This window comes from Paramormyrops kingsleyae, chromosome 9 (assembly GCF_048594095.1).
Source record: "Paramormyrops kingsleyae isolate MSU_618 chromosome 9, PKINGS_0.4, whole genome shotgun sequence".
Taxonomy (NCBI): Eukaryota; Metazoa; Chordata; class Actinopteri; order Osteoglossiformes; family Mormyridae; genus Paramormyrops; species Paramormyrops kingsleyae.
The window spans coordinates 2006933-2027691 of record NC_132805.1 but is presented as its reverse complement, the minus strand read 5'-3'; the positions used below and the strand labels follow the sequence as shown (position 1 = coordinate 2027691).

The 20759-nt window shown below is 42.4% G+C and overlaps 1 protein-coding gene across 3 annotated transcripts in view; it reads left to right on the top strand.

Annotated features, from left to right (window-relative positions):
* The window catches only part of rftn1b (raftlin, lipid raft linker 1b), a 47390-nt gene extending 27878 nt beyond the window's left edge, over positions 1-19512 (top strand). For 2 of the 3 annotated variants that reach the window (XM_023802548.2, XM_072716006.1), the window contains exons 7-11: positions 3076-3120; positions 4019-4134; positions 11833-11936; positions 14755-14830; positions 15582-19512. In XM_023802548.2, the coding sequence (XP_023658316.1) occupies positions 3076-3120; positions 4019-4134; positions 11833-11936; positions 14755-14830; positions 15582-16262 (1022 nt within the window). In that variant the 3' untranslated portion in view covers positions 16263-19512. The remainder of the gene's footprint in view (positions 1-3075; positions 3121-4018; positions 4135-11832; positions 11937-14754; positions 14831-15581) is intronic. The other variant, XM_023802549.2, reaches the window with a different exon arrangement.
* Positions 19513-20759: the final 1247 nt, after the last annotated feature.

Below are 20759 nucleotides of genomic sequence, written 5' to 3'. Positions count from 1 at the left end.
TGCCATTTGTATTGATTGACACCCCTGTGGTACACCCTAGGGCTGGATGGGTAGCCAGCACAGCAGCGAGAATAAGCATCCCACGCTCTGAGAATAGGGCCTCTGACTCTAACGAAAACTTAAGCTTAAATAAAGAAAAAGAAAAATTCTGGCGGAAGACAGACAGAATTGAAAGAAAGAAAAAAACCTTAAAATATATAAATAAATGAAGCCGTCCTCCGTCTCTCGTTCCGCTTGAGAAATTCGCCCTTTTCATCCTTTTTCCCAAGTGCCTCAAGTTGCCTTCAGCTGAGAGGGTTAAGTACGTTCGCCTGTCTGGCGGAGGCCACCCAAAGGCACCTGTGTAGTGTAGCGTCCCTCTGGCGCCGCGAGGTGTAGTCCTGAGCAAAACCACTCTGCACGACTCCCCCCCCCGAAGCTACGGAAATGGATCGCTCTCATTAGCGTTAATTTTTAATGGTGTTATAATATGCACAGACCCAGTAAAATATACATATAAAAAAGCACCAAATGAGCCATGGGATAGTGAGGCTTCACGCAGGAGGCTGACACTTAAATAAAGATTTACATAGGGCTCCCCCGGACTCGCGAGAAAACACACGCAGGAATTGCTAAGCGCTGAGAGGTAGGGAGCAGACCAAGATGTAATTCTTAAAAATATAAAGATTAAGCCTCCCGAGAGGGTGCAAAATGTGAGGGTGCAAAATGTGAGGGTGCAAAATGTATACGTACATTTTACCGTAAGTCGCTGACTGCTCCAAAAGCAAATGACCAAGGTACAGGCCTAACAAACACAGACAGGTGTCTCCGAATTTAGCAAACTTTGGAGGTTTGAATTTATCATGAGAAATTTCCATTAGCGCTTAGGCTGAATATGCTTAAAAATCTCTAAAATACAATTTAAAGCAACGGAGCATAATAAAGATGTTCAGCATCAGAACTCGAATCAAAACCATCAAATCAAAAATCCATTAGTGACTATAGCCATGTGGGTTATTGCAATGACACCAGTGGTTATTTTCCTCCTGGTAGCTTGAGAATAGTATCAGTATTGTTTATCTTGTCATCTCCCTCTCTTCTCTTTCTTTATTAATATTGTTAGTGTGCGAATGTGGATAAAAATAATGTGAAAGCATTCAATCGAGGAGAGAAGGTTCTTGAAATGCTTTTGATGGTTTGACGGTGGAGGTCACGGTGGAGCTGGCTCTGAGCTAGTGCTTAATAATAGAGTGATTGATAGTTCTTCTGCTCTGAAGTGAGAATATGTTAAAAGGGGTCTCAAGAAGTATAGAAATATGGAATTCTTTCAACACATACAAACACACAAACACGTGCCTCCATCTGCTCATTTACTTCAGTAATCTTCTGAGCATTTTGTGTTTTTTTTTCTCCCAAAACCGCTTTTGTCGCTGATAGTGTATAGTTTCACGATTAGCAAAACACTATATCTATAGTAAAAGAATATGTGCCCCACCCACTTTTTGCGATATAGGTGCAAAAGGTTGGTTATTGGAGAGGAGATACCGTTTCTTTCAGTACATTCAAATAGTCCTGCTTCCACTATCACAAAACATCTATTTCTGAGTTCTAAAAGTGATCTGCATTCATGCGATCTGTATTCATAAGATCTGCATTCATAAGTATGCGCATAATGCTCATTTCCCACACTTGCGTGAAGCGTAGCATTAATTCCCAGAATGCCTCACTCTAAATGGTACCGCTTGCTTTTCAAGACGCAGGAAGGGCTTATATTACTATTCATGGGTTTGGCTTTTTTGATTCCGAACAGCCCGCTAAAATATCTGACGGCAAGAGGCCGAAAAGACCGGGATACTGGCTGAAGTTGACATTGTCATGCTTTGCTCCCTCCCCCGTTAGAAAGCACTTTGTCAGGCACGCTGTAAAGTACATGAGTTGTCACAGCTGGTCTTTGAGTGCTCCTTGCCCACCCACCCCACCAGCTCAGCCATTATGTGGCTGTCATGTTAAGATACAGGACAAATGCATTTAAGGCACCCCTCTGTTACTAAGGCATCAACCAGGCTGGTGATTTCCCACCTTTTTTACTCCTCATTCGGTCCCTCTGCTTCTGCCTTACTGCAGACCACTGGCTAGATGCTACAATCAGGTGGGGGTGGTGGCAGCTGACTGCGCCCTTTAGGAGCCAAACACCCACGTCACCACAGCACCTGTCATCCTCCCTGCCCCCTGCTGAACTATCGAGCAAGACAGTCGGGGAGAGGTCTCCATTTTCAATTACGGTCCGAACAAGGAAGCCAACTTATCAAAAGGGAGGACAAAGACCATGTCTAACAGCGTGTAGAGGTGTCTTTACCTGAGTGAGCACAGCCTAAGTGTCTTTCAGGGGGAAGAAAGGAATCCTGACGTCCCGTCTCCCCCGCACCCCCCCCTCCCCGCAGCCAAGCCCTGATCCCCATTATCCAGAGTAATAATGAAATCCAGAGTGTCTTGGAAAAGAGACAGGCCTGTACAAACATTATTAGTGTGCAAATGTAGAGGAATTAATGGGAAAGCACTCAGGAAAGGAGGAGGAGGTCTGTGCAATAAGAAAATGCTGGCAAAAGAGGAGTGAGGGGTGATGGGAAGGAAGGTCCAGGCCTGTTTGAGCATCAAGACATAATTCTGAAATCATAAATCAGGCTGGCAAGAAGAAACATCGAAGCGTACGGAAGGTACAGAGCGAGACATCGCATAACGGCCATTTACATACTCACCGTACCTCAAAGTCATACATTCAGTTTCAGCATTAAGGATTTATTGACAGAATGTTACGAGAAGATGTTTGCGGGAATAATATATGATTCTCAGAGAAGCAGTTTGAAATCATTCATGTTGACGCATCAACTGACTGATCTCACGTGCAACAGTCAGGTGACTATCTTCATCTTGCGACCAAAATTAAATCGCAAGGCAGTCGTGTTGAGAGATCTCATGCCTGCGGAATGGATAACCTATTACATCTGTTGGGCTGTTCCATTAATTCGGTTCTTTCGATGCTGTTTGACTTTTTCGGTTTAATTGTCAGTTTTGTTTGTTTTCTATCATCATGCAAAGGCATAGCCTGGGCAAAATACCTCACTACGTCCCAGAAATACAGCAGTAAGTATAACAACTCAATAGCTCTATAAATAGAAATTCTCAAAATCTGAAAAACTGGTAAGCTAGGTATACATACATGTGTTTTTTTTTCAAGTATTTTCAGTAGCACTTTATTTAAAGCGCACATGTATGATGCATTATAGATACCTTCATAATGCATTGAAATGCATTCATAAAGCATTATAAACACAGCTATAACTATTTAGAAAAAGGCATGTTTATTATGCATCATGAATGCTCTATGAAGCTGTCATCTATAATACACTATAAATACCTTCATAATTCATTATAATGGCTTATACTGACCATTATAATGCATTATGACGGTATTTATGTAGCTTCATTGAGCATTCATAATGCATAAAACATGGCTATAATGTGTTATACCTTTTTATAGTTATAGCCGTGAGCCATACTCTATGAATGCATTATAATGCATTATGAAGGTATCTGTAATGCATTATGATGAATGCTTTAAGTAAAGTGTTGAATGCTTATAGCAGTTTCATTTTTGGTATATTTGTAAATTATTGTGTTCTTGTTCGGTTGGCATTAAAACTGCTGGATGGGTGTAAATAAAGGGAAAACGTACTCACTGGCTACGAAGAAGTGTCTGTGCTTCGTTTCCTTGTGCAAAATGTAAAATAAAATCAAAATTTTCAATTTGGCTTTCAAAAAGTTAATTGCCGATCAAAGCTTTGGTCAACTAATCTGCCTAATTAATCTACAAGCCAGTAATTCACTGGGGGTCTCCTGTGACAATGCAGCCAGCCTGTGCTATCATTGGTGACCTCCAGTGAATAATTGGCTCACTGTGCAACGCATAATTAGCACTAACCTTGTTTGGGCCCAGCTGGAGTGACCTTTCCTTCTCAGGTCTTGTATTTGTTCCCCGCAGATGTGTCCCCTACGTCCGTGGAGAGCATCTTCATCTTCCAGGAGGGGCAGGAGGTAGAATCCAATACGGCAACAGCGTATGATGCCATAGTGGTGGAGCAGTGGACTGTTATCGATGTGAGTCAATTCATACTTTTTGTTCATTTGGATTTGCTACCAACGGTTGCAGAATTCAGTGGAAATCTCCTGTTTGCCTTTTCATGGTGGTTTTCCCTAGTTTACTGCGCATTCCCTTCCCAGATCGGTAAAACTGAATTCCCTTCCACTTGTGAATTATGCCCCGGGCTCGGAATCAGCCATGACCGGACACGTGGAATTTTCAAACGGGCGGAACGACAGATTTAGCGCAAAACTCCATCTGATGGTTAAGCAGCTCTCTGCGTCAGGCCTGCTGGAACCACACCCGTGACTCGCGTTTGTCACGGCGGTCCGCGCGGCCGCGCCGAACTTAATCAACTAAGCTGTTTTTGTCGCACGTGCACGCAGACTCTCGGCTGAGAAGCGCAGTCGCCAAGACGAGCCTGTTGTTTTCCTGTGGGTGTTTTTAATTTACCCTCCCTCAGAAGCAGGTGTCTTTCTGCTCAAAGTGAAAAAAACACATCACACGCTAGCAAGTTAATGAGCCAAGGATGAGATTATAAAAAAAAAGAAGAAAAACTAGTCTTTTCATGGAGCTTCTGTACATAAAATTGCAAACTCCAATTCAATGGAAGTACAGCCAGAAAATAATTTAAAGTGGATATTGGTGGTGACTCGAGAAATTATTCTTGCACTCCGTGTATAAACACATGGGCTAGGAAATGGAGTATGTTCTTTATTGCGATTATCTTCTGTGCACTTTCCACTTGCAATGCATAACGATTTAGGCGAATGTATTACAGTACAATTTCATTTACTTGGTGTATCAGCACCGTTGCTCTCTAAGACATTCATTACTCAGTTAGACGGATCAAGTGAGAATGTTGAACCTTACAGAAGGAATCCAAACATTGTTTTAATTTCACGGCCTTTACGGGATATTACCCTCTATCAAAACTGTATCAGAGTCACCACAAGAAGCTGTGCTTAGACCTTTACCAGGTCTCTGGCTGTCTGTCTGTGTGTGTGTCTGTGTGTGTACGACTGTCTGTCTGTGTCTGTGTGTACCCTGTGACTGACTGTACCCAAGCGTAGGCTTTGTGTTTCCAGAATAGGCTGCAGATTACCATGACCCATGGTAAGATGTTATTAAAGACAGATAGATGGAAGAACGAACGATAATAACCGTCCACTTTCGGAGAATCTCTCTATTAAAGAGAGATTCTGACTTTGCTCAGGGAGAACCTGGTTTGAAAGGCTTGGAAACACGACTGGGTCACAGTGGACATAGTATGTTCTGAAGTGCAGCCTTTCCTTGGCCTCATTACTTATAGCTGTTGATGAAAAGACCCCCCCAGATTTATGCTAAGGGGGAGCACTATCTGTAATTCTCCAAATGATGACAGGGTAACTGATAACATTTGCATTTCCACTAGAGGATAAATAGCATTGCACAGACCTGAAACTGACAATAACAGGGGGCAAACTGAAATTTACTGAGCCATGCAGTTATTGGGTTCAGTGGTAAAACTCAGCCCGGCTCTATAAACACAAATGGGAAGGGTTTATTTTTTATCCTCCTAGAAATCTGAGCTGCTGCATAATGAGTGATGGAGCTGCACGGAAACGTAGCGACTTTCTGGGAGTACATGACAGCTGATGATCGGCTTGGCAGCGCTGTCAGCGAGGAGAGGGAGCTGCTGAGCTCACGCTAAGCGTGCGGGTAGCGCTGCCGCTCTCTCCCAAACACGCTTGCCTTGTTTTCAACGTGTTTTGATATATTATTGACTACGTGAAACGCTGCATATTTTGCTGAAAATGTTCAGTATTACCTCTTCAGGGTTTATCTTAAGGATATTTGACTTTCCCACGTCAGAATTGTCTGCCCTTTTGAAAGTGATTGTTGTGACGCTGTGCTGTTTTAGGGAGTGCAACGGGGACATGGCGAAACGTGTGAACATCGGACCCTTGGTCTTCTCTAAAATAAAGCTGCGAGCGAATATATGATCTGCAAAAAAGAAAAACAGTTTCCCCATTCATTCAGAGTGAGCTCATTCTCTAGCATTGTGTGCAATTCAACCCTAGACAATCTTTTGCGCAAGCGGTATAGTCCTATAATGTTATTAATATTATGCTGCCGGTATATTGTATATAAAGCATAAAATGCATTGAAATTCTGCTTTAACTATGTGTTGAAGGGCGGCATGGTGGCTCTGGGTAGCACTGGCTTTGCACCTCTGGAGTTCGGGGCTTGAATCTCACGTCCACAGTGTGTGTGAATTCTGCATGTTTTCTCAGTGTCTCAGTGTTGTGAGGGTTCCCTCGCAAGTCCAAAGACATGCAGTTTGCATGATTGGTGTCTCTGAATTGCCAGTACTGTGTCCTTGTGTGTGTGTGGCCTGTGATGGACTGGCATGCCATGAAGACTGTACCCTGTACCCCATCCTTGTACCCGGTTCTACTGAGAATAGGCTTTACCCCCCCCCAGCGACTTTCACCCCGATAAGTGGTTAAACGATGACTAGATAAACATAATAAAAATACATTTATGTGAAAAGAAAAAACTATAACTGTATGTGTGTCCTGTGTAAATCTAGCGCTGGGTGTTTCATACGAGCTCAGCCCTTCTGACCTCTGGTCTTTGGCAACCTTAACTGTTGTAATAATTTTCAGTCTACTTCACTCATTAAATTTTTCCCTTTAGCAGTGCACTGTTACATTCTGGGCACACAATTAAAAGATTTCTTTTTTAGGAAACACTTTTAAGTGGTTGAGATGGGATATATATCAGTCTTACAGTCACTTGATGTTTGTTGATAGGGAACTTGATCTGCTTTGTTAATATTCAATCTGCTGTCCTGCACTTCATAAGAAATTAACATCAAAGAGCTGGCTTTCAGTGCTCAACTCTGTTTATGTTCTTCCTCTGATTTTAGCAATGCACTGTTTAGCTTTAATGTAGTTTAGCTGATGCTGAGACACCAACAAATCCAGAGGAACACCTGAAACAATGAGGCGAATCTTTCTGTGAGACTAGGTTTGTGCTAAGTGAATCTTTCAGTGTGCAAATGACAATTTGCCTGTGCTAAACCGGGAGGAATGTTTATGGTGCTACTGGCACTGTTCACGTTTCCTGCAAATTTATAAGAAATCACAAGATCTGAGGGTCTGGAGTCTGTCCACGCTAATCGGGATGACGCTTTCTTCATGGCCATGGAATGCAGCAGAACGAATGTGCAGACTGGGAATGAAACCCGTCCTCAAAGGCAGGAAAGGGGGAGAGAGCAAAGGCCGTAGAAGAGTGGAGACAGTCAAGCGGCTCATATGATGTCTTCTTCACCAAAGAGACCATGACAATCAGTGGGTCACAGCAAACTGAACAACACTCAGGGAAATAGGAACCGATGCCATTCTGATCGATATCCTTAGAGGAAATATTTAGATGCTGAGGAGTCTTATCTCAGAGACCTGCATCAGTGGTGTGTTCATGAGTGAAAAGAAAACTGTCCTTTCAATTAAGACACTGAAGCAAATGTGAAATGGGTAAGATAGTAGTGTAGCAGTCCACTCAGTTAGGAAATGTGCAGGAATAAAAAGGAAATGATGTCCAGATTTTAAAAAAAGCCCTCACATTCAGTTTGGCTATCTCTAGTTGAGACATAAAGTGAACTGTTTCCATTTTCAAGTTTACAAGCCCCTGCTTGACTCTGGAATATGTACCTTTTAATGAGATGCATATAGGTCTAATGAGAGACCCAGAATTCCCTTGTCTTTCTTGTAAAAAGTCGTTTCTTTCCGAGTAATTGGGCCATGCTGCATGAATTATTCATCCTGCACTTTGTTTCGGACTTGCGAGCTTGTCCACACTCCTCGGAACACATGTGATCGATTCAGGGTGCGACAAAATTGGGGAAAGACCAAATACTAAGCGTGGAACCCAGTTTCCTTTCAAGCTCTGGTGTTAGTGGAGAAGTAGAAAAGGCAACATGGACATATTAATGAATATTAAAGAAGCTAAAACAATCATGGCATCTTACGTACATGCATTCTGTGGAGCCTTGTCATGTCTTGTGATTGCAAATGCGTTCCAATTAAACCCCTGCTTTAACTGGTAATGTGGAGGGACAGAAAGGAGATGGGGGTGGGGGTGCCGCTGTCGTGGCCCTAGCCCCCTCTCTGTTTGTGCAAATCCAATTCAGCATGAAGTCATTATATTTGTGCTAAAACGGATTCTCCACAGCGACACCACGGCTGCCGAGACAGGCTCCATGTCACTATGCTCCATGCCGTCTCACTCCCTGACAGGCTCCATGTCACTATCCCCCATGCCGTCTCACTCCCTGACAGGCTCCATGTCACTATCCTCCATGCCGTCTCACTCCCTGACAGGCTCCATGTCACTATGCTCCATGCCGTCTCACTCCCTGACAGGCTCCATGTCACTATCCTCCATGCCGTCTCACTCCCTGACAGGCTCCATGTCACTATCCTCCATGCCGTCTCACTCCCTGACAGGCTCCATGTCACTATCCTCCATGCCGTCTCACTCCCTGACAGGCTCCATGTCACTATCCTCCATGCCGTCTCACTCCCTGACAGGCTTCATGTCACTATCCTCCATGCCGTCTCACTCCCTGACAGGCTCCATGTCACTATCCTCCATGCCGTCTCACTCCCTGTGCGCCAAAACAGAACTCCTCTCCTGCTCACTCCTGCCATTTTAAGACACATTTCACTCCACTTCACCTGCCGAAAACATTTTTTTTTGACGCGGCCCAAAAATCTGACGCTCATCATCAGCATTGTGTTTATTTGGCTTTTCGGAAGGCCGGGCCCTGGCTGCTCTCGGTATATGAGAATACATCGACATACAGGCCTGCCCATCCTCGGCCAGAAACTTCTTTGTTAGCCTAGTTTGCTCAAACTGAATTGCATTACAATTACGATTCCTTGATTAAATGCGCCTCTGCAACGGCTGAATTGTTCTACATTCGTGGGCTGACATGTTTATCCAGTCTAACTTATGGCTTTTACCCACTTACACAGATGGACTATTTTCGGTTTCTCTGGGTTACAGTAGCTGGACCCCCTCTGGGATTTGAAACATTACAAGGTTATAAGCCCTTGTCCTTAATCACCATGTTTCCTAATACTATGCAATATAGTTGTCCAACTGACTTTATTTTAAATGTTTGGTCACAGATTGTCAATGAGAACCTAGACGGATGCATTTGGATACTATTAACTATTAATCAAAGATTGTACTAGTTTATATATTACATTTTTATCATGAATTATAAATTCACATTTGCAGAGTCTAGAGAAAGTTAAGCTGCTTTGTTCTCAGTTCATGTTTAGTTAACCGCAAAAAAATCTATTATATGTATTGTTATTCAAATGAGCACACATTTGGGTTGTCAGTACTTTGGGTCTATCTGAATATTTGTAGAACTAGGTGAACCTAGTTGTTAGCTCTGCCCTTCATTGCTATAGGCCCTGTCTATGTATCTGTCTGTCTGTCTGTCTGTCAGTCTATCTGTCTGTCTGCCTGCCTGTCTGTCTGTCAGTCTATCTGTCTGTCTGCCTGCCTGTCTGTCAGTCTATCTGTCTGTCTGCCTGCCTGCCTGCCTGTCTGTCTGTCTGTCTGTCTGTCTGTCAGTCTATCTCTCTGTCTGCCTGCCTGCCTGTCTGTCTGTCAGTCTATCTGTCTGCCTGCCTGTCTGTCTGTCAGTCTATCTGTCTGTCTGCCTGCCTGCCTGTCTGTCTGTCTGTCTGTCAGTCTATCTCTCTGTCTGCCTGCCTGCCTGTCTGTCTGTCAGTCTATCTGTCTGTCTGCCTGCCTGTCTGTCAGTCTGTCTCTGCGGACCTGTGCACTAGAACTTGAAAACCACTGGAGTGTGTGCCGAATACCACTCTGGCATGGCTGACACGCGTCACTCTTCCTATCTGGGGTTGGGTGTCGTGTGCGTGTGCAGAAAAGCCAAACAGCGACCACTTCCTGTAAGTGCTGCATCAGGGAAGACTCTGTCACATGTTTTATCTGCGTTGCCATAGCCACCAACATTCAAACATTGATCCCAAAGATAACAACAAGCCAAGTTTATTTATACCTGAGTTTTTTCTTCTAAAACAACAGTACCTACAGTCTGTAGACATAAGAAACATTGTAGATTGTAATTAGTAACGTCCTAAATTTGAAAACTTGGTCCTGGCATTTTCAACAAGTCTCTTCAGAATGAGTCATACAGGTCACATTAGAAGTGCCCAATATTTAGTACTTTCTCGACTGCATATAACTCTTACGCTGATTGCAGCAATTCAAGAGCTCATGCTTACCCTTATCATATAGGCACCAAGACAGAGACACTGTCTCTATCGAACAAAGCCCATCCGAAGTCTAGGATACCTAAAGAGTAAATATATATGCATTCTTATGTGTATATAACGAGGAAGTGCACAACACTCATCGCTGACTTGCATGAAAGTTAATTAATGATTATTGAGCAGCTCATGCCCTGAGGTGAAAAAAATTCTACAGCAGCAGTGCATTCCATGACAGCCTGCCAACACTGCAAATAGAAATGCAACCTGATTACTAACCTCCCATTGTCTTACAGAGTAAGACATACAATAACGGAATATGTTTCAGTCTGGAAAATTGTACCTACGTTTAAGTTATCATTTACATTGTTTCCATTTAGCAGATGTTTTTGTCCAAAATGATGTACTATGGAGGCAAACTGCACATAGACAAACATACACCTCTCAACTAGGTTGGGCTTCCAATGAATGCCCAGGTACAAGTGTAAACGGTATTACTGTAAGAGCTGCACACCGTCTTCCAAACAAAGCAAGAACCTAAGACATGTTCAATAAGCAGAGAGTGCAACACTGAGAACATTCAGGGACCAGAGAGAGGTATCAGGCTAGTAGAGGAATTCCTGGAACAGAAGGGTCTTCGGGTATTTCTTGAAGCTCAGTATCAAGCATGAAGTAGCTTATATCTCCCCGATAATGATGCCATCTCAGATTGACAGTGGGTTAATACTGTAATAAAACCATTGTACACCTCTGTTACCTCTGTTATACAGACTGATGTAATGACCAATGCACCAAGCATTACGGTCCTTTGTCATCCTGTGGCCTGATCCATATCAGTACTCCATCTCTTCCAGAAGGGAAGGCTCTGGTTCTGAGGAGTCCTGCAGGTCTTACAGGATGCATTTCACTTAGCCTCTCATTAACACCTAAACAGCAGAATAAGAAGCTTCTACAACTAATCGCATCGATGAAGCCATCGCGGGCTGACAGGGAGCAAAGAACCCCGTAGACTGCCCCAGGGTCCAGAATTGTGAATGCCAGATCTGATTCCTTAAATGTAACAAGATAAGTAGCAATTCAGTTTGCTAAGTAATCTGTGTAATCAGTGATTTTTTTTTTCTCAGCTAGCCTATTACGACATATTTTCCAATGATGTTACTGTCAAGTAAATCAATATATAAATGTATTGTTACTTAAATAGAGCCAATAAAAATGAGCGCTTTATCTTCTCTATTGAAATTTGAATAAACTTTCACCTTTTATAAATGCAAATAGGAGTAGCTCTTCTAAGTCTTCAAAGAAAAAAGCTGAAATATTGCTAATCTTCCAATGAATTAAATCCTCTTTCTGAATTTTCTTGGTATACTGTATAACCCATAATTCTGCTCTTGCTAATGAATTGTATGCTTTCTACAGGGTGTGGGAGTGAAGACTGATTATATCCCGCTACTCCAGTCTCTAGCGACATATGGATGGAGGCTTACCTGTGTCCTCCCAACACCAGTTGTCAAGACTAACAGGTAAAATCCCTCTGCACCACCATGTCATCTTGTAAAATTTACACATGGGCCGGAATTGAATAGCGTAGAAGCTAATCCCTCTCTAGGTATCTCATTAAGTTCCAGGTGGACACCGTAAATATGTAATGAAGCTGCTTGATAACACTCCATCTGTTCATCTATCCCACAAAAACATGATTACTTTGAAAGTCTTTAGTGCAGAGTCATAATAAATGACATTATAGTATATAACCTTCTAAGTCTCCGAAATATCCAGAATGGGAGGTAATTTTATTACTGGATAATCATATTGTCTTGAAGCTGTCATTCATACCCCATAGGCCTTTCAGTTATGATGTCATAAGGGAATTTGAAATAATGTGAACAGTGAAGAGTATGTCAGAAGCGGATGAAACATCAAATCCTTTACATGAAATATCCTGATGGCATCCTGAGGCAAATCGTGTACTAGAACGAATGGAGGTTGTCTAAAAAGACCCAAAAAAAGAAATTCCAAGCTGTTTTGACTAGTCAAGTAGCTATGATACCTTAAATCAGCAAAGCCGCATCAAACCAGCTAGCCTCAACAGAGTGCTAAGACTATGCAAAACCAATCAAAGATGACAAAGCCACATTGACTTAAGGCAACCCAGTTTTAACTATATGAAGCAACATTATTTAACTCTCCAGAAACTCTCAAGGATTACTAGTGTTGCCTGATAGTAAAAGTCGTAAGCAGAGAAGGTATTCTGTTTAATCATTCTGTCACGGGTTTAATTTCATATTTATTTATTGTTATTATTTATTTCCATTATTTCTTATTTATTTTTTCCATTTTTGTTTTGTTTTAGAAGTGCTTTCTGGCACTTGCCAGGGGGGTATTCCATGAGAGTAGCTAAAGAAAGCCAGACTTTCCTGAAAAAGTCAGACTCAAACTAGCGCCATCTCTAAACTTAGCCTCATGTCGTTCCACTAACGCAGTTAAGCTTTAACGGATCAAGGATCATACAAGACAGATTTGCATAGTCTCACTTATTGTGCATACCCGAGATATTTATGAAGCCCAAAGGAATGGATGATCGATAGATCGACCAAATGAGTCAGAAAGCGTGTAAAACGAGAGCGGTGTTTTTTTTCTGCCACAGAACAAACGCTGCTGATGGAGCTGAATGAAAAATACAAAGATGTAAGTTCTAAAAAAGGCAATTCTGTGGCCGTAAATACAGCCAGGGAGTTGGCTTGGCAAAGAATTGCAGAAAGACTAAATGCGTAAGTTATGTAACGTGAAGTGCCTAGCACGGTGGTACAGTGGTTTATGCTGTCGGCTTACACCGCGAAAGTTGCTGGTTCGATCCCTGTAGCCAACGGGGAACCTTCTGGAATGAGTTCATGTGTCATTCTTACTGTATAATGTTATTCTGCCGTTATTATGTATTTGACCTCCATAAAATACTTACAATCACATCCATGTGAAATGTTCTGCACGAATAACTGTGTCTTGTCTTTGCTTTTTACTAATAAACTTTCAAAGTAGATTGTGACTGAACAAAATATAAAAATATGTTCCGTTCATATTATTTTAACAGATTTTTTTCAATTTCAGTCATTAAATGTCATGCTTGCCCTTTGTAATATGGGTATGCTTTTATTTTAATTATTCTGGAATTAATTGTAATGCTAAGACGTGATTCTTATAGGCTTTATTATATTTATGACATGACATGAGTAGTGAGAGCGTCTGACGGAACGTTGTTTTGGGAATCTGTTCCCACGCGTCGGTCGTTCTTTGAGACAACGCTTAACTAAGCGAGACAGTTAACCTGGTCCGGAGCAGACTTGTTCACTTGCCTAAGTTACCATGGTAGCTCAGCAGGGATTCATTTAAGACACGTTGATGGAACGGAATTCCCACTTAAATGAGCCAGACTTGTCGAAATAAGTCAGACTTTCCCTTAATGGCTGCCCTTCGCGGACAGCTTGCTCTACAAAGAGCAAGTTGAGGGAGGCGTAAAAACAATTTCCCCACGGGGATCAATAAAGTATCAATTATTATTATTATTATTATTATTAATCCTGCTTCGTGGAACACCCCCCAGGCTGTCACTGTAAATAAAAAACTGTTCGTAATGCTTTGCCTGGTAAAATAAAGGTTAATAAATTAATGAATTAATGGATTTAAGGTGGACAGGTGCCTTTGTGTGGGACAAGAGGGTAGATGGATGGTGAGCCTAGCTGGATGTTTGGGGGAACCACACATGTTGTTGGGTCTCTCTTAGGTTCCTACTCATGTTATCTGCGCTCATGAGTGCTCCTTCTCTTCACGGATATTTGTGACCATTTTGGTGCATTACTGATTAATCACATCTCTATTTTAAACTCTCATTTTCTACAGAGAATGCAGAACGCAGGAATAGGGCAAATTAATCAAATCACTGTCCTAGATACTAATAGGTTTATACATTTTCACTTGTTCTCCATGTTGGTCTACCATGCATCTATTCACATACTCCCCACATGCTCTGTCAGTGTGCTAGTCTTTTGTATTTATTGTGTGTCTCTGCACTTACAGGCCTGCTTCTCTGCACTTACAGGCCTGCTTATTATACTGTAGTATGTCTTTTTATTTTGGGAGAAGTTGAATAAGGTTACAGATAATGTGATTTAAAAAGAATTGAAGATGTAGATGAGGAATGTTATTTTTATGTGGGGTTGAAAACTTATTTTTATGCTGTGAAGTATCCATTAAGGTTGCTGGGAAAGTCATAGTAATTATTTGCGAGGGGTAATATTTGTGGCCAGGAAGCAGAGACCCATGCGCGATTATTCTTCTCTCCTACAGCGACGGGAGTCTGGCCACCAAGCAGATCGTTTTCCTCCAGAGGCCTGCCTTGCCACGCAAGAAGAAAGAATCCAAGGTAGTGACCTCCTCATTCCTGCGCCTGTTTCTCTTGGCGCTGCCTGGCGCACTCACGCCAAACAACAACACTCTGCTCTTCATCCCGTTTCTTTCGACACGCCTTGTTATTGTTTGCATTAGACGTAAGAAGCACTGGTCAGAGTGAACCGTCTCTCAACTCCAAAGGCATGGAGATAAGAGACAGAGGCTTTTGAGGCCCTCTGACAGTCATGCATGAGTGGCTCCCTATCAGCAAATCTGAAGTCAGGCACTGAATAATTTCAGCGAACCATAATATTTCTATGTCATTCGCCATTAATGTAGTTATTGCCTTTAGATCCTTTGGCGAGCCTCATTGTTATTTTTAACATTTTCTTGTAGAGTTTGCAGGCGTCCTCGGGGAAATCAGCTCTGCCTCTGAGGATTACTTCTTCATTTACAGAACACGGCACAACTTAATCTCATCACATGATTAGAACTGTTTCATTGTCATGCACAGCTGGTTGGATTTCAGAAGTATTTATAGATATTTAACACTTTGTCATCCCAAAGGTGTCTCTACTTGGCTGCCATTGTGACTGTTACTTATGCCATGCCTATTTCAGCTAAATCTATTTTTACTTCGTCACTTTATCATTCTCAGTTCTTTCATCGTCCATTCTTATGAAACAGCTTGCTTGTCTTAAGGAACAGGCGACACTTTTTTTCCGTTTAAACTTTGAGGAATAGAAGAGTCCTACTTATACTTTGAGTTTCTTTCTGCTTTACAGAAACTGAATTTCAAAACCAGGAACAAGTCAAATAAGAACTCTGTCAAAGATGCTCCGAATGACAAAGGCAGGAAAAGCGAGTCCCCAGGAGGGGAGAAAGAGACAGAAGCAAAGATGTCGGAGGAAGGGGAGAAGGTGTCAAAGGCAGAGATGGAAGCTGTGGTGAGAAGGAATGATGAGAACAGGCAGAGTGAGGGATTATGCCTGGAGAGAGAGAAAGAAGAGAGGAAAGTTGAGCCGGCGGCTGAAGATGGGATTAGTGAGAATGGGGAGATGGTGAAGACTGAGGAAGATAGAGAAGGAGAAGGGATGGTGGAGACTGAAGTCGATGAAGAGGGTGAAGTAGAAAACCTAGAGGAGAAGAAGGATGAGACCCAGGCAAATACTGAAAACAAAAACATGGGAAGGAGAGAGGAGGCTGGAGAAGAAAGGGAATGTCTGGCTGAAGAGGGACCCGAAAAGAATTTAGCTCTGCGAGTCATGAAGGGAGAGGCAGGCAAAGAGGAAGACAGGGCCGCAGCATCTAATAACAGCGATGTGGGACAGTCAGAGCAGTGCAAGCGAGACTCCCATGTTGAGATCCAGGTTTCGGTGGAGTCGGGGCTCACACAGGAGACCTTGGGATTCCCCTCCTCTCCAGACCACTCTAGCAACCCTAGTCATAAGACTGACAGTGACTAAGGCTGCTAAGTGACTAAGACTAGAGGGGCCTTTGATTACTAAGGGGGTCTTAGTGTCAGCTGCCAATGGTGATGACAGTCACATGTCCTGCTCTCTAAAAGTCGGCGTTTAAATCAAATAAAATTTTAAAGTGATAGAATTGAAGTAAGCCCACAACAGCTTCTGTGTACATGCAGCTATATGATTCTGAAGGTAACCTAATGAAGAGAGTCCAATGGAAACTTGGTGAGAGCTGGAGTGGGGGCTGCGGGGGCTGGGGGGGGGCACTGTCAGCCGTGGCGAGGACATCCAGAAACAAAGCAGAAGTGCTCTGTGTTTTGTCAGCCGTGTTGAAATGCCGATGTCCCACCTCCTCTCTCATCGCTCTACTGTGACGCTTACTGGCGACTTACGGACTGTGGAGGGGCCTGGAGCCCGTGAGGCACCAAGAAGCAGGTGGAAGAAGGATGCACCTGTCTCCCCCTGCCCCCCCCCCCCACTTCTGTATCAGGCATCTTGTGCTGAAAAGGAAAACTGCGGGGATCGCTGGCTGTTCCAAAGTGTGTGAAAGACGGGGGAGAAATTTGGGAGGGAGGGGAGCGTTGCAACATACTGTACTCGTAAGAAAAGTTTGAAATCAAGTTGTGATGAAACAGTGTTGTATCATGCTGTAATACAAATTCTCAGGACAGTCACATGACACGGCCTTCTGCTTCAGTTCATTGGTCGGCCAGTCCTGTGCTGCACCAATGTACCCTGGCCTTGGTCCAAAGCCTCATTCTTCACACATCACCGCATTTCTGCCACCACTGCAAGAGTGAGATTGGGAGACCTTTTCTGTAGCGTATGTGGGATAAAACGCCGTGGAGTAAAGACACATCATTTTCTCCTTCAGCAAACGCTTAGAAGTGCAAAGTCTTGTATCTGTGCCCTGAGTTTTTCTGTTTCTATTTTTCTGGTTAAGTTATTTTTTGATATGGTCTTGCTAACCATGCTGGGGCAAGAAGTAGGGAATAGAAAAAACTTCCAACAATCTGCTGAATATAAAGAAATTCTGCTTTTGTATTGCATAGGATGTTGCTTTGACTTGGGTGTGTAATGAGGAAATAGATAGTTGTTGACCTGAGAAGGGCTTGTTCCTCCCTCCGCTGTAGCTTTAATGAAGGTTTAACGACGGCCAGGCTGATGTGGCGCAGGCCGGTCGGTTGCTTTCACGTTCCTGTGATTGCCCTGTACATCCCAAGCAAGATGACTGTCCAACAAGGAGACACTTTCTCGAAGACAATACAGATCAGATAAATTACAGAGGTAATATGTAGACTTTTAAATCACTTTAACTTTAAAAGACCTACTGTCAAGGGCGTAGGAGAAAATTTGATATTGGGGGACACAACTTAATGATATAAATGCAAAGGTCTGTATTTGGGGTGGGGACAAATGAAATATTTAATAAATAAATATTGTCATTTAATTCCTGATAAATCTAATTTGAAATCCCCCAAAGAATAACTTTTCCAAAACAAACAGGATATATGCTCTGCAATAACACAAATTATATTTATTTCTTACTGCATATTTTCCCCGTATGTAGCTTAACGTTTAACGTTATTAGCTGCTTTTTAATTGTGCAAACAGCAAAGCTTGATGATGTTTATGTCAAAGTTAGCTACAAAAACCAAAAGGTCGGACCAACTCTACTTAAATCTACTGAAATGGATACATTTTTTCATTATATACATACAGGCCTGTAGGTGTTGAAAAAATGTTGCTGTTAAATACCTTTGGCTTGCCTTGTTTAACAAGCCGGCCCTCTGCAGAGATGTGTAGCACTCTAAAGACAGTCATCAGCCTTCTAGTGAAAACTGGAGGTTTATATTATATTTTGAGCTTAAAGATTGTGTGTGCAAAAAAAAAAATGGAATGTGTCTTGTTAGTATATTGACAGTATATGGCTGAAAATGCAGTTGTTAATATTAGAATTTAGTTTGACGATAATGTATTTTTATGAAGTCCAGTGTTTTTTGGAAAAGATATTGTAATAACATTGTCGTTGGGAGCTTGTGGGCCCCGGAATTCAAAAACCTTCTTCATGCTGCATCCGCTGGGCCTCTTCTGTCCTGGTTTCGCTCCGGTTTTACGGGGTCCAACCTTCTGGACACTAGACAAGGTCAGAGGCTAATGTTTGAAATACTTTGTTGCCTATTCACTGTTCTTTACAGATGGAAATCATTTTGAGTGTGTGATTGGTTGCCGCAGTCGTGTCACATGACGCTTCTAAACATATATCAGGATGTTGTCTCCACCCACCTTCTGTTTTATGAAAATCTCACCTGTGGGTTTTGGCTGATTAATAAGAGTTCAATTTGTCTTCAACCTGCTATTTTGAATGAAAAATAGACTCCCTGAGATGCCATTGTTTGTGTTTATTCATATTAAAATGCAGTTGCCTTTTCAGTCGATTTGTGATTTTCAAAAGTGTTTTGCTCATGCTGCTAAATCTATGTATTAGAATCATGTGATTCCATGTTTTCCTGCAGTTTTGTATGTTGTTTAATGACGTGTTCATGATGTATTGGAAAACGCAATGGGGATTTTCTATGGGCTCCCATTGTGTAGTATTCACAGATTCTGGTGGGGATAGAGCTTCTGGCATAAGTGTCAGAAATGGTGGTAAATGTTATGCATTTCCTACCTTTCCTGCCTCTCACATCCTCCTGGGGGGATGAGGGAAGGTGGTCAGACTATCAAACTATGCCTGCGACTATCCTCTGGTGGCAAGCTAAAAAGCAGGAACGGGGAGACGAGGAAGCAGACCAAAGCAAGACATGAAGCGCGCTCTGTAGGCTGGAGCTGAATGGCCGCCTTTGTGGCACCCCGACAAAGACAGGCGGCCTGACTGCAGCAGAACCCGGCTGCGTTTGTTTCCCTGGGGGTGTTAGGGTCTGAAAGGGAGCCCCAAGTGCTACACCCGCCATTCAGATGGCGCGCAGTTACAGCTCTTTGCATCTCTCTGCTCCCCACTGCTTGCTCGTGGTCCTTAGCATACAGGATTGTCACCGTGTCGGTGTGCGAATCTCAGACTGACAGCCTGTCACTGCTGCCGTCGTCTCCAGAGCACCTCTCCAGTGCGTACCGCTTAATTCTCTGTAAGACATTGCTCTTTGCTTTTCTGTTTTGGAGAGCTCCATGTTTGTTCACGTTTGACGTCTGTATAATTTGTACATAATAAATCTGCTTTTGTGTTTTTTATAAATATATTTGCTTTATCATACATGACGTAAATTGTTTCTTTGTCCAGCCAGCCAGTAGTGACATTCACATTCTTTTGTGGTAATGACATATTTCCCTGAATAACCTAAGTTCTTTCGGCTGACAGTTAAATGTCTGTTTCAGTGTTTGTTCTTCCATTGAAGGACTTACTAGTCAGAGCTGGAACATTAATAAAATTTGCATGTCCAAATGAAGTCCACATGATCCTTCGAAAGTTGTGTCTTTTCCTTGGATGCAAGGTAACAAGACAATTATTTTGCTGAAGTGAGGTACAGTATACAAGGCCTTTCGAAGGTATACAAGGCCTTTCGAAGGTATACTAGGCCTTTCGAAGATGTACAGAGCTCTAATCCAAGTTTGAATGCATTGGTGACCCCCCTCCTAGCACCATTGAATTCATCATCGATGGCGCTTATGGTGTTTTTAATTAGCAGCACAACTGGGCCAACCTCCGTAAACACAGACAGCTCTGCTTGTGGGTCGAGTTTCCGCTCAGCCGTGTTTACACTTGAGCGTTTCTGTTTACTGCAAATGCAAATTTTATTTATTCACAAATGATGGTCTTCATTATATGGAAATTGAGGATGAATCAGGATTTGTAATCATTCTAAATAATGATATGCAGAAAATTCAACAGTTCAGTAAGAAGGGTGTCAGAGGAACAGTTCTGAAATAGAACAGAACAGAATGATACGTTTCAGACAGGTTGCGGCAGGTTGACATTTTAAATGTTTTTAATCTTAGATGAGTGACTCCCATCCTGGGACTGTGGAACAACCACTAGAAGTGTCTGAACATGCAGATAAACAAACAAGGCTTGTATTTACCTTCTGCTCGAAATATACACACAATAATCATTCACTGGCATAATTTCTTTATAATACATGATAATAATAATAATAAAAACAGTAGAAAATGTTTTATGCTACAAAACATTTACCTTTATCCCGAAGACACAGATGAACTCTTCTCAGTAGCATGTGAGCCATAAATGCTAACATTGTGGTTGGAGATGCAGGTGTTCAGAAGCTGGAGCTGATGTCCCACCTCCCCAGGGGTGGGGGTTGATTCCCACGCCCCTGGCTTTGAGCATGTAGAGTTTGGTGGACTGACATCTTTAAACCAAACCTCTTGCAAAAATTTATGCTTCAAAATACTGGAGTTTTATTCAGCTTGGGGGCAGATACAAGTAAGTAAATAAAATAAAATAATGATAAATAACTAAATAAGTTACCAGATTTATTTCTA